At 44.2% G+C, this 14,779-nt stretch overlaps 1 protein-coding gene across 3 annotated transcripts in view; it reads right to left on the reverse strand.

The window, feature by feature from the left end:
- Window positions 1-5,652: 5,652 nt before the first annotated feature.
- The window catches only part of LOC115135339 (protein O-GlcNAcase-like), a 34,229-nt gene continuing 25,102 nt past the window's right edge, over window positions 5,653-14,779 (reverse strand). For 2 of the 3 annotated variants that reach the window (XM_065023388.1, XM_065023390.1), the window contains 6 exons: window positions 14,057-14,142; window positions 9,567-9,671; window positions 9,234-9,325; window positions 8,818-9,010; window positions 8,343-8,502; window positions 5,653-7,991 (listed from right to left, as the gene is read on the reverse strand). In XM_065023388.1, the coding sequence (XP_064879460.1) occupies window positions 7,855-7,991; window positions 8,343-8,502; window positions 8,818-9,010; window positions 9,234-9,325; window positions 9,567-9,671; window positions 14,057-14,142 (773 nt within the window). In that variant the 3' untranslated portion in view covers window positions 5,653-7,854. Of the gene's footprint in view, window positions 7,992-8,342; window positions 8,503-8,817; window positions 9,011-9,233; window positions 9,326-9,566; window positions 10,097-14,056; window positions 14,143-14,779 lie in introns of those variants that run through there. The other variant, XM_065023389.1, reaches the window with a different exon arrangement.

The raw sequence follows: 14,779 nt of genomic DNA on the forward strand, positions 1-14,779 counted from the left end.
TTGACCACGAACAGTGTGTGAACCTCAAAACGCTCCCTAACCGGTTGAAGGAAGAGCGACAAAGGCGTTTAATACGACCTGTGACCTGAGTCCGAGTCATAAACCTGGGTACGTGCGGCAGGAGTGTGCCATGAATCCTGAGACCGTGAATGTGGAGTGAGCATGGAGAGAGAGAGATCACATTCAAACTTGTCTCATACTGCTGGCGTACTGGTGTAAAAATGGACCAGACAGAATGATGGTGGTGGCTCAGGTGAGAGATTCGTGTATTTGGAAAAAAAAAACAGATGAATTTATTTGGATATCAAATGTGACAGGCAAAAGTTACATGTGTGTCGTTGGGAAGACCAACTGTAACGCTATCTGAAGAAGAACCAATGAAGACACGCTAGAAGGATAAGTGCCAGGAGAAGAGGGGGGGTGGTCAACGGTGCCCGTAATTGTTTAGTTGGGGTGTCAGGTTTATTGAAGAGGAATGCAAAATGAGAAATTCATAGTAATTTATACTAAGAATGCATTGAGATACCGATCTTTCATTACCATGCCACTCACAACATGACACCATGGACAAATGAGGGTTGTAAATGAGAACATTTAATACCGGTAACATATGGTCCCATTTGTAAATGTACATTGAAACCGTGACGATGTGTGCTGGGTAGAGGGGCTTGAATTCGAGTGAGCTACTCAAAGTAAAGCACTAAGGACTGTCATTCTACATTTGGGTTGGATAATTTATTATTTCGATACAGCGAGAGAAAGCACTGCTCTCAAACTGTGAGGGGTGGGTGAACTGCTGGGTCTAGGGAGGGTTTTGTCTCTAGAAACCTTCTCCAACTGTCCTCTGAAGAGGGAGGTAATTAGAGAACACTAGATGATAGCTTGAGTCAACCATGAATGGGTTTTTGTTTTACCATGTCGTCAGAATTTGTATGTTAAATCGCATCAATACATATGGATTGCTGGATGATACGGTACAATTAATTGCATACAAGACTCATGTTTACATTTACATTTAAGTCATTTAGCAGACGCTCTTATCCAGAGCGACTTACAAATATGTTCTGTGTCTTTGCGTAAGCAAAAAGGATGAAAATTAAGGAGACGGGCATGGAGACTAGCATCCCATGGGCATAGAATGGAACGGCTGGACGGTTCTTTCCTCAGTCTTAGTCTCATCAAGGGTGGTGTGAAATTATTAAACATCCATTTTTCTCATTCCCTGTTCAAGTCAACATGTTTTTAGGTGTTCCAGAGGAGGGATTGATGTATATTTACTAATTGATTTGAGAATGTTTCAGTATGTTTACAACTGTAGAAGTGCATTAGGGGTAGTGACCATTGTGTTATGGGTTGGATGGAATGATACACAGTTGAAGTCGGAAGTTTACATACACTTAGGTTGGAGTCATTAAAACTCATTTTTAAACCGCTCCACAAATGTCTTGTTAACGAACTATAGTTTTGGCAAGTCGGTTAGGACATCTATTTAGTGCATGACGTAAGTTATTTTTCCAACAATTGTTTACAGACAGATTATTTCACTTATAATTCACTGTATCACAATTCAAGTGGGTCAGAAGTTTACATAAATTAAATTGACTGTGCCTTTAAACAGCTTGGAAAATTCCAGAAACTGCCATGGCTTTAAAAGCTTCTGATAGGCTAATTGACATCATTTGAGTTGTTGTGGTCATCCTGTCTGGGTTGGCGCCCCCCCCCTTGGGTTGTGCCGTGGCGGAGATCTTTGTGGGCTATACTCAGCCTTCTCTCAGGATGGTAAGTTGGTGGTTGAAGATATCCCTCTAGTGGTGTGGGGGCTGTGCTTTGGCAAAGTGGGTGGGGTTATATCCTTCCTGTTTGGCCCTGTCCGGGGGTGCCACAGTGTCTCCTGACCCCTCCTGTCTCAGCCTCCTGTATTTATGCTGCAGTAGTGTATGTGTCGGGGGGCTAGGGTCAGTTTGTTATATCTGGAGTACTTCTCCTGTCCTATTCGGTGTCCTGTGTGAATCTAAGTGTGCGTTCTCTAATTCTCTCCTTATCTCTTTCTTTCTCTCTCTCTCTCTCTCTCGGAGGACCTGAGCCCTAGGACCATGCCCCAGGACTACCTGACACGATGACTCCTTGCTGTCCCCAGTCCACCTGGCCATGCTGCTGCTCCAGTTTCAACTGGCCTGAGCCCTAGGACCATGTCCCAGGACTACTTGACATGACTCCTTGCTGTCCCCAGTCCACCTGGCCATGCTGCTGCTCCAGTTTCAACTGTTCTGCCTTACTATTATTCGACCATGCTGGTCATTTATGAACATTTGAACATCTTGGCCATGTTCTGTTATCTCCACCCGGCACAGCCAGAAGAGGACTGGCCACCCCACATATGCTCTCTCTAATTCTCTCTTTCTTTCTCTCTCTCGGAGGACCTGAGCCCTAGGCCCGTGCCCCAGGACTACCTGACATGATGACTCCTTGCTGTCCCCAGTTTCAACTGTTCTGCCTTATTATTATTCGACCATGCTGGTCATTTATGAACATTTGAACATCTTGGCCATGTTCTGTTATAATCTCTACCCGGCACAGCCAGAAGAGGACTGGCCACCCCACATAGCCTGGTTCCTCTCTAGGTTTCTTCCTAGGTTTTGGCCTTTCTAGGGAGTTTTTCCTAGCCACCGTGCTTTTACACCTGCATTGCTTGCTGTTTGGGGTTTTAGGCTGGGTTTCTGTACAGCACTTTGAGATATCAGCTGATGTACGAAGGGCTATATAAATAAATTTGATTTGAGTCAATTGGAGGTGTACATGTGGATGTATTTCAAGGCCTACTTTCAAATGCAGTGCCTCTTTGCTTGACATCACAGGAAAAATAAATCAGCCAAGGCCTCAGACGCCTGAAGGTACCATGGTCATCTGTACAAACAATAGTACGCAAGTATAAAAACCATGGGACCACGCAGCCGTCATACCGCTCAGGAAGGAGATGCGATCTGACTCCTAGAGATGAACGTACTTTGGTGCGTTAAGTGCAAATCAATCCCAGAACAGCAAAGGACCTTGTGAAGATGTTGAAGGAAACAGAGTCCTATAACAACATAACCTGAAAGGCAGCTCAGCAAGGCAGAAGCCACTGCTCCAAAACCGCCAGACTTCGGTTTGCAACTGCACATGGGGACAAAGATCATACTTTTTGGAGAAATGTCCTGTGGTCTGATGAAACAAAAATAGAACTGTTTGGCCATGATGACCATCGTTATGTTTGGAGGAAAAAGGGGGAGGCTTGCAAGCCGAAGAACACCATCCCAACCGTGAAGCACGGGGGTGGCAGCATCATGTTGTGGGGGTGCTCATGTTGACTGGTGCACTTCACAAAATAGATTGCTTCATGAGGATATATTGAAGCAACATCTCAAGACATCAGGTAGTTAAAGCTTGGTTCGCAAATGGGTCTTCCAAATGGACAATGACCCCAAGCATTCTTCTTAAAGACAATGCTACCAAATACTAATTGAGTGCATGTAAACTTCTGGCCCACTGGGAATGTGATGAAAGAAGTAAAAAATGAAATAATTCACTGCTATTATTCTGACATTTCCCATTCTTAAAATAAAGTGGTGATCCTAACTGACCCTAAGACAGACATGTTTTGACACCTTTGAACAGTAGTGTGTCTGTAATATATATATACACACACACACAGTACCAGTCAAAAGTTTGGACACACCTACTCATTTAAGGGACCTTCTTTATTTTAAATTTTTTCTACATTGTAGAATAATATTTAAATAATTAAAACAATTGTTGAAAAAAACCAAAATATATTCTTCAAAGTAGCCACCCGTAGCCTTGATGACAGCTTTGCACACTCTTGGCATTCTCTCAATCAGCTTAACCTGGAATGCTTTTCCAACAGTCTTGAAGGAGTTCCCAAATATGCTGAGCACTTGCTGGCTGCTTTTCCTTCACTCTGTGGTCCAACTCATCCCAAACCATCTCAATTGGGTTGAGGTCGGTGATTGTGTTGGTCCTCTGACAGATTTCCACCGGTCTAATGTCCATTCTTTTACAGAGTTCAAGTAACAGACATCTCAACATCAACTGTTCAGAAGGGACTGCAGGAATCAGGCCTTTGTGGTCAAAATGATGCAAAGAAACCACTATGAAGGGACACCAATAAGAAGAAGAGACTTGCTTGGGCCAACAAACACGAGCAATGGACATTAGACTGGTGGAAATCTGTCCTTTGGTCTGATGAGATCAAATTAGATTTTTGGTTCCTATCGCCATGTCTTTGTGAGATGCAGAGTAGGTGAACGGATGATCTCTGCATGTGTGGTTCCCACTGTGAAGCATGGAGGTGTGTTGGTGCTTTGCTGGTGACACTATGTAATTTATTTAGAATTCAAGGCACACTTAACGAGCATGGCTACCACAGCATTCTGCAGCGATACGCCATCCAACCTGGTTTGCGCTTAGTGGGACTATCATTTGTTTTTCAACAGGACAATGACCGAAAACACACCTCCAGGCTGTGTAAGGGCTATTTGACCAAGGAGAGTGATGGATTGCTGCATCAGATGACCTGGCCTCGAAAACCACCTGACCTCAACCCAATTCAGATGGTTAGGGATGAGTTGGACCGCAGAGTGAAGAAAAAGCAGCCAACAAGTGCTCAGCATATGTGGGAATTGAAAATCTAATCCATGAGGTCAAAAGAACTGTCCGTAGAGCTCCGAGACAGGATTGTGGCGAGGCACAGATCTGGGGAAGGGTACCAACACATTTTTGCAGAATTGAAGGTCCCCAAGAACACATTGGCCTCCGTCATTCTTAAATGGAGGAAGTTTGGAACCACCAAGTGTCACGACAGCCCACTTGGAGTTTGCCAAAAGACACCTAAAGGACAATGAGAAACAAGATTCTCTGGTCTGATGCAATCAAGATTGAACTCTCTCGCCTAAACGCCAAGCGTCACGTCTGGAGGAAACCTGGCACCACCTCTATGGTGAAGCATGGTGGTGGCAGCATTATGCTGTGGGGATGTTTTCAACGGCAGGGACTGGGAGACTAGTCAGGATCGAGGGAAAGATGAACGGAGCAAAGTACAGAGAGATCCCTGATGAAAACCTGCTACAGAGTGCTCAGGATCTCAGACTGGGGCGAATGTTCACCTTCCAACAGGATAACGACCCTAAGCACACAGCCAAGACAACGCAAGCGTGGCCTCGGGGCAAGTCTCTGAATGTCCTTGAGTAGCCCAGCCAGAGCCCGGACTTAATCCCGATCGAACATCTCTGGAGAGACCTGAAAATAGTTGTGCAGCAACATTCCCAATCCAACCTGACAGAGCTTGAGAGGATCTGCAAGAAGACTCGAGGCTGTAATCGCTGCCAAAGGTGTTTCAACAAAGTACTGAGTAAAGGGTCTGAATATTTAAGTGAAATGTGATTTCAGATTTTTTTGCCAACATTTCTAAAAACCAGATTTTGCTTTGTCATTATGGGGTATTGTGTGTGGATTTTTAGAATAAGTCTAACGTAACAAAATGTGGAAAAAGTCAAGGGGTCTGAATAATTTGCGAGTGCACCGTTATAACTGTTATTACATTGTTGCAGCTGCTTCCTGATATGACTGGGTGTCGAGTTAAGAAATCATATCACCTTTCCATGAGTTAATATTTATTAACAATTTTCCTTTCACATACAAAGTGTACATTTTAATCGATAAACTCCTCCCCACCAAAAAAAAAAAACCGAACAATGTATGGATCATCAATGTAGGCCTATAATTGAAACCCTTTCAAATTGCAGCTAAACATAAAATCAGCAGATGCAGGGGGAAAAAAAGCAAAAGTTCACAATAGCACAAGCAATGACAAAATGTCTGTTATATATATAAACACACACACTAAAGGAAATCATTTAATACCAGTGGAGAACTAGGATACATGTTGCTATTCTCTCTGGGAAACGTACTTGTCCACCACAGAATACTAGTCCAGAGGGCGATGAGTTGGATGAATAAAGCAGACTAAAAGGACTGCAATCGAACTAGCTCAACGTTCAGACTCATTTATAAACATCCAGGCTGGCAGAAGACAAATCAGGTAACGAGGTATTCCTTTAAAAAGCATATTTGAATTGACATGTCGATGTAGGTAGTGTCCTAACCAGGAGAAGAGCCGTCGCTCAGTAGCTCAGTAGACATTCAAGTGCCTGCAACGTATGACGCCGCAGATGGAAATGTGGCGTACACAGCCGACATGGTTCCCTCATTCTGCTTAGCATGGAATCCCACCTGTTCTACATAGTATCTTTCTACCTGAACGTTCTGTCCTCCCGGATAAGCAGCTGGTTAGTGGTACATGTTCCTGGCCGCGCCTCGTGAAGTCGAGAACGAGAGCAGCTGCATTACAGAAGGAGCGCTGAAGCGTCTAAACCGTCTCGTCACATCTTCACAATTTGAAAACGATTTGGAGGTTAGGGCTCGTCTCTCTTGGTTAAAGGGCCAGAGCACTGGATTGGTGACCAACAAAAAAAGAAAAGCGAGAGACGTTTTCGAGCCGATGGCCCACCTTTTGAGGCGAGGCGCGTTCGTTTTAGCGTGCACCGGGAGGGTGGAGTTTGCCCATTTTAGACCATCCAAGGGCAACCGGGCAAGCTAAAATGAACGCATCCCATTCTCATGTCCCCTAATGTATTTGTCAGGTGGATTGACAGTAGATAAGAGTGCGTGGTAATCATCGGCGATCTACAGTACAGTGCAATAGGCCCCTTGGAGATCTCCACAGGTACAAAAGTCCTATTGAAAGGCAGGCAATACATAAACATAAAAATAGCACTGTAAAAAAAAGCATGGCCAAAAACAAAAAGGGTTAAGGGACTAGACTGAGAACCATGTTTTTAGTGAGTGGAAACACACGTGGCCAATTCCACATCTTCGGGGTTATTCATTTCTACTCCGGTGGGTTTCCAGGAAGTCTCCGTACATCTCCTTGAACACTCAAGCGTATGCTTTCCTCTGCATGCAAGTCACTTAAGTTTAAGTAAACTATTGAGGAACCTGTAACACACCACAAAGAGAACCTGTAACACATCACTCGGGAGTTAAACTACAGTATAGGTGGAAGCATAAACCGCTCTTTACTCTGTAAGCTACAGGGACCACCTGCTCAAAGGTCCCTTTCCCCCCCGTCAGCTAGGCCTATACCAAAGTGTCAGCATATACGGCCAAGTCGCAAATCACTCCCTATACTCTATACACTGCACTACCTTCGACCAGACAAAAATAACGTGTTACATTGAGAAGAGAGCGCAATTTGAGATGCAGCAGTATCTAAATACACCCCCCGACTGTCTGTGAGAGACAGGCACAGACGCCCATTCGGCTGCTGACAGTCAGGTCACATGGTCTGAAAGGCTAATGGGAGTAGATGGCACCTGACCAGCTCCTACTTCATGGAGCCGCATGGGGATCAGTCACTGCCACTCCACTCTGGACACCAATGACAAGAGGGAAACCGTCCACCATAAACACACACGGCTTTACAGGGCTGCAGACGACTACTTTGGCTCTTACAGTTTTGGATTCTGTTTCATTCCGGCAGAGCTCTGGGCCTCTAGTGGCAGCACAGTGAATCTGTACAAGCCGCTTTGTTTCTGATCACTATCTAAAAACAGGGATGCCTCTAGCCTTGTCTAGTCCAGGTGGTTGAAGTGTAAAATCGTCAAGTACCGGTAGGTTTGTAAAAGTAACAGACAGTTATCCTTAGGCCCAGATGACTGAAGCGCTCTACACAGCTCCGTGGTTGCTTGGCTCGCCGGGCTGTCTCAGGAGCTGCGTCCCGTGATGTCGTCGTTGTCCTCAGAGGCTGCGGCCCATGATTATGATGTTTTTGGGGAAGCCCTCCATCTTGGCGACCTCGAAGCAGCCCAGCTTACTGTAGAAGTCTATCATCCTCTTGTCCGCCTGACGCACCTCACAGAACGCACCGATGGAACCTGGGGGGGACGTCAAGTAACAGTTACGGTAACACTACTTCAAACCTGCTGACATGCTTTATGTCATTTGTTATAAGCATGTGTGAGCCTGAATGTACTATTATAAGGCTAATAATGTCACGTCTATGTATGACTCAAAACGGCTGGCACTTATAGTTAGGACCATTACGAGATGATAATACAACTTTACAATAAGTGGGTCCTACATGCTCATGACAACCATCCTTATGCGTTAGAATTGGGATGCGGACAACTGAAGTTTCCGATAGTAGATTCATAGATGGTTGCGAGGGACCATTCATAGACTAGCAAATGTGCTTTATTGAGACAGGTTCTGTAGACACCACCTACCATTGGCCTTGAGGCAGGAAAGCAGGCATCCCATCATGCTCTTGGCCACGCTGGGATCGATGACCTTGGCATGGATGTCCATCTTAATGAGGGAAGGGAAGTTGGAGAGGAACGACTCTGGGAGGCCCTCCTCCTCCTCATGGAAACTCAACATCATCTTCTACAGGAAGGAAAGAGAAATTGTTTGACATTTTAGACATTGAGCAGATGCTCTCGTCCAGGGCAACGTACAATAATACCCTTTCCAGGGGAACAATGCCCAGCTGAACCGTACTGGCTTGGTTATTTTCCTTTCACAGGCCAGTCTAGTGCAGCTCTGATTGGCTCAGTTCAATAGTGTGAAAGGGATATTTGTGCATTTGACCAAAGTAGGCAACAGATATCGCGTTCATTGTACAGCTTATAAAAAAGAATAAGTGTCAGTGTGTTAGAATAAAAAAAAAGTTAAAGAAACGGAGTGAACCCAGTCTCCTACCTCAGCATCAGAAAGGTCCTTCTGGCAGTCAGGCTTGTTGTATTTCTCCTGCATGGAGGGGATCCAGCTCATCTTACACTTCTTGACGAAGGGCTTGACGTCCACGGTGCCCAGTGCATAACCGCAGATCCCCTCCTCGTCCTCCAGGACAAACCCATAGTCTGGACTCAGGTTCAGGAACCCTCCTACTAACCTGGAAAAACAGAGAAACATACTGTTAGTTAGGTATACGACATTGAAAAGAAACTCCAGCCCACCAATCATTTTGCTGCACAGATTTAATGATTTTTTGTTTGTTTGTAACCATTGTTTCAATCTCAATAGAACCTTCATTAGGGTGAATTGTCTCCACTTCCATTTTTTTCCCTTCAAAATAATGTTGGGCGACAACTAAAATGTAAAAAAAAGGACCTTACCTGTCTCCTATGAGGTCTGGCTCCTCTCCACCGAAGGGCAGTTCCTCCACTCCTTCAGAGTACATCTCTCTGCAGATCTTATACACTGCATGCTGGAACACACACACAGACACACACAGATGAGCCTAGAAGCAGTATTTAAAAACAAGGATAGCTCAGATGGGAATACCAACAGCGTGCCGTTACACCCAGTATGTTCAGCTAATCACTGAGTGAATACAGGAATCAGTGATCCAGAGGGGAAATTACACTCACCCATACCCACAGACACACCCACTGATGTAGAGGGAAAATGCTGTAATTAAAATAAAATAAAAATTAAACTCTCCTCACCTCATCTTTAGGATAGCAGGGCCTGATGGAATAGATTTTGGATGTTGGCAGTGCGGGGGGAGGCTGGAAGAAAAGATCGTTTGCACCGTCGATCGGCAAAAATCTCTGTCGGGGATCAAAAGAAACCGTTTCAGTCAAACTGACACCAGGCACCGGGTCTCTGCATTCACCGTTTCAGACACCTTTGCTACTGCTGGGACACTGTGGCACCAACAACAGCTGCATGTCAAAGGCAGGCTAAAACCAGCCAATGGTCCAAGACTTACTGCTGGGCTTCTGTGGTACTTTTGGCTCAACAGTGAACAGCAGCAGCAAATCATCACATCTGTTCTTATGAGAGCATAGCGTATACAGCATGTTTTCTTTTTAAAGACAGGAATATGAGTTATAGGTGTATATTGGAAGAGCAAAGGCTTGGTCTCAGAAAAGGTGCTGCTGGCTAAAGGAGATGTTGCTGATCCATTCCCCGTGGCTGGTCTAAGGCATCGCTTCGAGCTGCCGTGCTGCGCAGGGCCGGGCCCGTGGCCCTCCTGTAGAGAAAAGTCATGATGCTGGCGCTGACAATGAGACAAAACTCCAGGAGCAAAACACTATTCTAACATACAATGCCTCGTGAAGGTCTACACACCCCTTGCACAATGTTCACATTTTGCCGCCTTAAAATGTCATTAAAAAATTAAAAAACATTCAATTCGATTGAAAAGGTGGAGTAGGTTGTGTACATCAGTAGGAAAACAAAGTGAAAGAAAAATGATAAAACATTTTCCAAATGAATCAAATAAAACGTAGAGGTCTTGTTTGCGTATGTTTTCACCCCGCAGTACTTGGTGGAAGCACCTTAGGAAACCAGTTTGAATAAGACTCTACCAGCTTTGGACAAGTCCATTGGTTCTGTCAAAATTGCTCCAGGTAAGTCAACTTGGTTGGGGATCATGGATGGACAGCCATATTCAAACCTCGTCTCTGATATCAAGCAGATTTCAGTCAGGACTAAGACTGGATCATTCAGGAACACTCAACAACTATTGGAAAGTAATTCTAATGTGTATTTGGCATTAAAATGTGTTGTATTTTCCCACTGAAAAATCCAGGGTTAGGTGTTCAGAAGACTGAGGCGGGGTTTTCTCTAACGTTTTAACTGAGCCATTCTCCTTTTAGATTTTTTTTTAGATTGTGACAAACTCCCCATTCCCTGACGGTGACAAACACCATAACATGATGCCACCACCACAATACTTAGGAAACACAGACGATAAACAGCATTGCATTCACTCCACATTACAGGCATGTATGACAAAGTGAAAAGGAGGAATCCTGTGTTAATTAATACTGCAAGGCAACACAGCAAACACAATAACTTCTGGTCCTAAATTTAAAGAGAAACAGGTTTGGGTCAAATGCAATACAACACAGAGTGAAACCCTATATTTGGTGGCATCATTAAGTTATGGGTATGCTGTCATCGTCAGGGACTGGGGGAGTTTGTCAGGATCCCAAAAAATGTGAAACGGACCAAAGCCCAGGTAAAAAGTTGGAGAAACACCCAACTCAGTCTTCTGAAAACCTAGCCCTGCGATAGATCTTCTTCAATGACACACCAGAATGGCTTTCCAAGACGTGTTGAGTGTTCCTGAGTGGTCCAGTCTCAGTCATGACTTGCTTGAAAATCATAGACAAGGTTTGAATATTGCTGTCCATTTTCTATAATTTTTCTTTCACTTTAAAAATGTGTAGTAGATTGTGTAGATTGGAGAATATTTTTTTCTTCTTCTAATTTTATCCCTTTTTCGATTGAATTTTAAGGCAGCAAAATGTGAAAACTGTGCAAGGGGTGTAAATTTTCATCAGTGACAGTATATTAAACATTAGATACAGCTAAAGACCAAGTCTGGAACCAACAGGACCCTGAACAACTTCTAGTTAACCAAACAGCTACCCGGACTTTCTGCATTGACCTTTCTTGCACAAACTTTGACTCATCACATATCCTGCTGCTATCGTTTACTATCTGTCACTTTATTCACAGCTATATGTACACACAGTGCATTCATAAAGTTAACTTTTCCCACATTTTTACATTAAAACCTTATTCTAAAATGGATAACACCCCCCCCCCCCCATCAATCTACACACAATACCCCATAATGACAAAGGAAAAACAGGTTTTAGAATTTTTTGCACATTTCCAAAAATACAAAAACTGAAATATCACATTTACATAAGTATTCAGACCCTTTACTCAGTACTTTGTTGAAGCACCTTCGGCAGCGATTATAGCCCTGAGTCTTCATGGGTATGACACTACAAGATTGGGACACCGGTATTTGAGAGGTTTCTCCCATTCTTCTCTGCAGATCCTCTCAAGCTCTGTCAGGTTGGATGGGGAGCGATGCTGCACAGCTATTTTCAGGTCTCTCCAGAGACGTTCGATCGGGTTCAAGTCTGGGCAAGTCAAGGACATTCAGAGAGTTGTCCCGAAGCCAGTTGTGCGTTGTCTTGGCTGTGTGCTTAGGGACGTTGTACGGTTGGAAGGTGAACCTTTGCCCCAGTCCGAGGTTGAGCCCCTCGAGCAGGTTTTAAATCAAGGATCTCCGTACTTTGCGCCGTTCATCTTTGCCTCAATCCTTACTAGTCTCCCAGTTACCGCTGCTGAAAAACATCTCCTCAGCATAATGCTGCCACCACAATGCTTCACCGTAGGGATGGTGCCAGGTTTCCTCCAGACGTGACGCTTGGTATTCAGGCCAAAGAGTTCAATCTCCGTTTCATCAGACCAGAAAATCTTGTTTCTCATGGTCTGAGAGTCCTTTAGGTGTATTTTGGCAAACTCCAAGCGGGCTGGCATGTGCCTTTTACTCAAGAGGGGCTTCCATCTGGCCACTCTACCATAAAGGCCTGATTGGTGAAGTGCTGCAGAGATGGTTGTCCTTCTGGAAGGTTCTTCCATCTCCACAGAGAAACTCTGGAGCTCTGTCAGAGTGACCATCAGGTTCTTAGTCGCCACCCTGACCAAGGACCTTCTCCCCCGATTGTTCAGTTTGGCCGGGCAGCCAGCTCTAGGAAGAGTCTTTGTGGTTCCAAACGTCTTCCATTTAAGAATGATGGAGGCCACTGTGTTCTTCAATGTTTTGGTACCCTGCCCCAGATTTGTGCCTCGACACAATCCTGTCTCGGAGCTCTACGGACAATTCCTTCAAACTCATGGATTGGTTTTTGTAATGACGTGCACTGTCAACTCTGGGACCGTATATAAACAGGTGAGTGCCTTTCCAAATCATGTCTAACCAATTGAATTTACCACAGGTGGACTCCAATCAAGTTGTAGAAACATCAAGGATGATCAACGGAAACAGGATGCACCAGAGCTCAACTGAGTCTCATAAAGGGTCTGAATAATTATGTGAATAAGTTTTCTGTTTTTTAATTTGAATACCTTTGCAAACATTTAAAAAAAAAAAAATGTTTTTGCTTTGTTATTATGGGGTATTGTGTGTAGATTGAGGAAAACAATTATGTAATCAATTTTAGAATAAGGCTGTAACATAACAACATGTGGGAAAAGGGACCCATCTGAATACTTTCCGAATGCCCTGTATCTACCTACATTACCTCAGACCCCTGCACATTGATCGGTATCGATCAGCTATCGTTAGTAGTTTTTTAAAATCTAGTATTAATAGTATTGTTACACGTTTTACTTTTCTATTCTCTCTCCATTTTCTTTCTCTCTGCATGGTTGGTATGGGCCCTTAAGTAAGCATTTCACTGTTAGTCCACAACTGCTGTTTACGAAGCATGTAACAAATTAACATTTGATTTGATTTTTATTTGAAGACCAACCACCGAGTCTTTTAAAGATCAACTACTACAAATAAAAAATAAACATGGGATATCTGATGTTAGTCTAGGAGTATTGTGTTTGCTCATGGAGTTTTTCTAGGCGGGCGGTGTCACTTGCGTTCTCGTTGGTGCTACGATGCATACCCTTGCGTGTGCAAAAGGGTAGAATTTTGCAAAGCTTTTCCTGCAAATAAATGAGATGCCATGGAAATCTAACCCTAGCAATGCCACGCAGAGAATAGGCAGAATATGCGTGCCCCATGGAAAAGCAGCATCTCCTTTGGGCAGTCGGCTGAGAGAAATTCAAATTTTAGAAAAACACTGCCTTGGAGGGACTCCTTCAGCTTTTTATGGTGTCAGTTCGCCCTTTTCAGACTGATCAGACCATACCAGATGCTGGTTGGACCAATGCCTTCAGAAACTTACAGGCACACTGTCCAAGACATGGACATTTTATTAAAAAATTCTCATGATTCAGAGGTATAAACCCTTCCTAGTCATGATCAGCCCACCTTAGACAGACCAAACCCTTTCACATCTGCTGTTGCACAACAAACCACTTTCTCTTCAACACAAAACCCGTAATTCATTTTCTTTACTAGCATTACAAACAGTTTTATAATCTGTGAAGTCAGTGCGTAAGCATATACCTGGAACTCTCCTGCTAGACCGCCCCTAAAGGCCCAAGGCTCTTGGTCTCCACTAAGGAACTGTGCAGTAGCCTGACTACGGCACCCTGTTAGGAGCACACAGTGGCGGAGGGACACATCATTACCATGGGGACCAGAGATAAAACGGGACTAACTGACAGGTCGCAGGTGGGGGGGGGACTTTGGAAAATAATGATAACCCATCACTCCAAAGAAAATGCTTTTAAAATTATATTTAAAAAAATATATATATATATATTCGTATGAAAATGGTTTGGTTGGACGTTGGGCTCGAGCAACTAAAGCTTACTTTGGTGTTTCTCAACTGAGAGGAATCATTGAGGTTATAAAGCCTGAATCAATTCGACAGTCGGATTCCGGTTCACTTGCAGTGAGAACTTCCAAGTCATTCACGCTCCAACTAGCCTAATCTGACCTTGGATCAGTGTCTAGGGGGAACTCGTCCTACCGTGTAAGCTTCAGCTGCCGTTGCCCCCCAGCACCTCATCTGAAGTCACATTCTCATCTAACCTGCCTCATCACATGACCAGGGAGCAGGACTCAAAACAGGAAGAGAGGACAACTAGGAGAGGACAGCTCTGTGCAAAGACACAAAACTAAAAGGGGTGCAAAGTTCAGTGCACCTCAAGTGCCTACACCTACTTTGGTGTTGGCACGCCGCTCCGTTCTTACGAGAGCAACCTTGAACCTACTATTGTCAGT

The sequence above is a fragment of the Oncorhynchus nerka genome, linkage group LG10, assembly GCF_034236695.1.
Source record: "Oncorhynchus nerka isolate Pitt River linkage group LG10, Oner_Uvic_2.0, whole genome shotgun sequence".
NCBI classification, from domain to species: Eukaryota; Metazoa; Chordata; class Actinopteri; order Salmoniformes; family Salmonidae; genus Oncorhynchus; species Oncorhynchus nerka.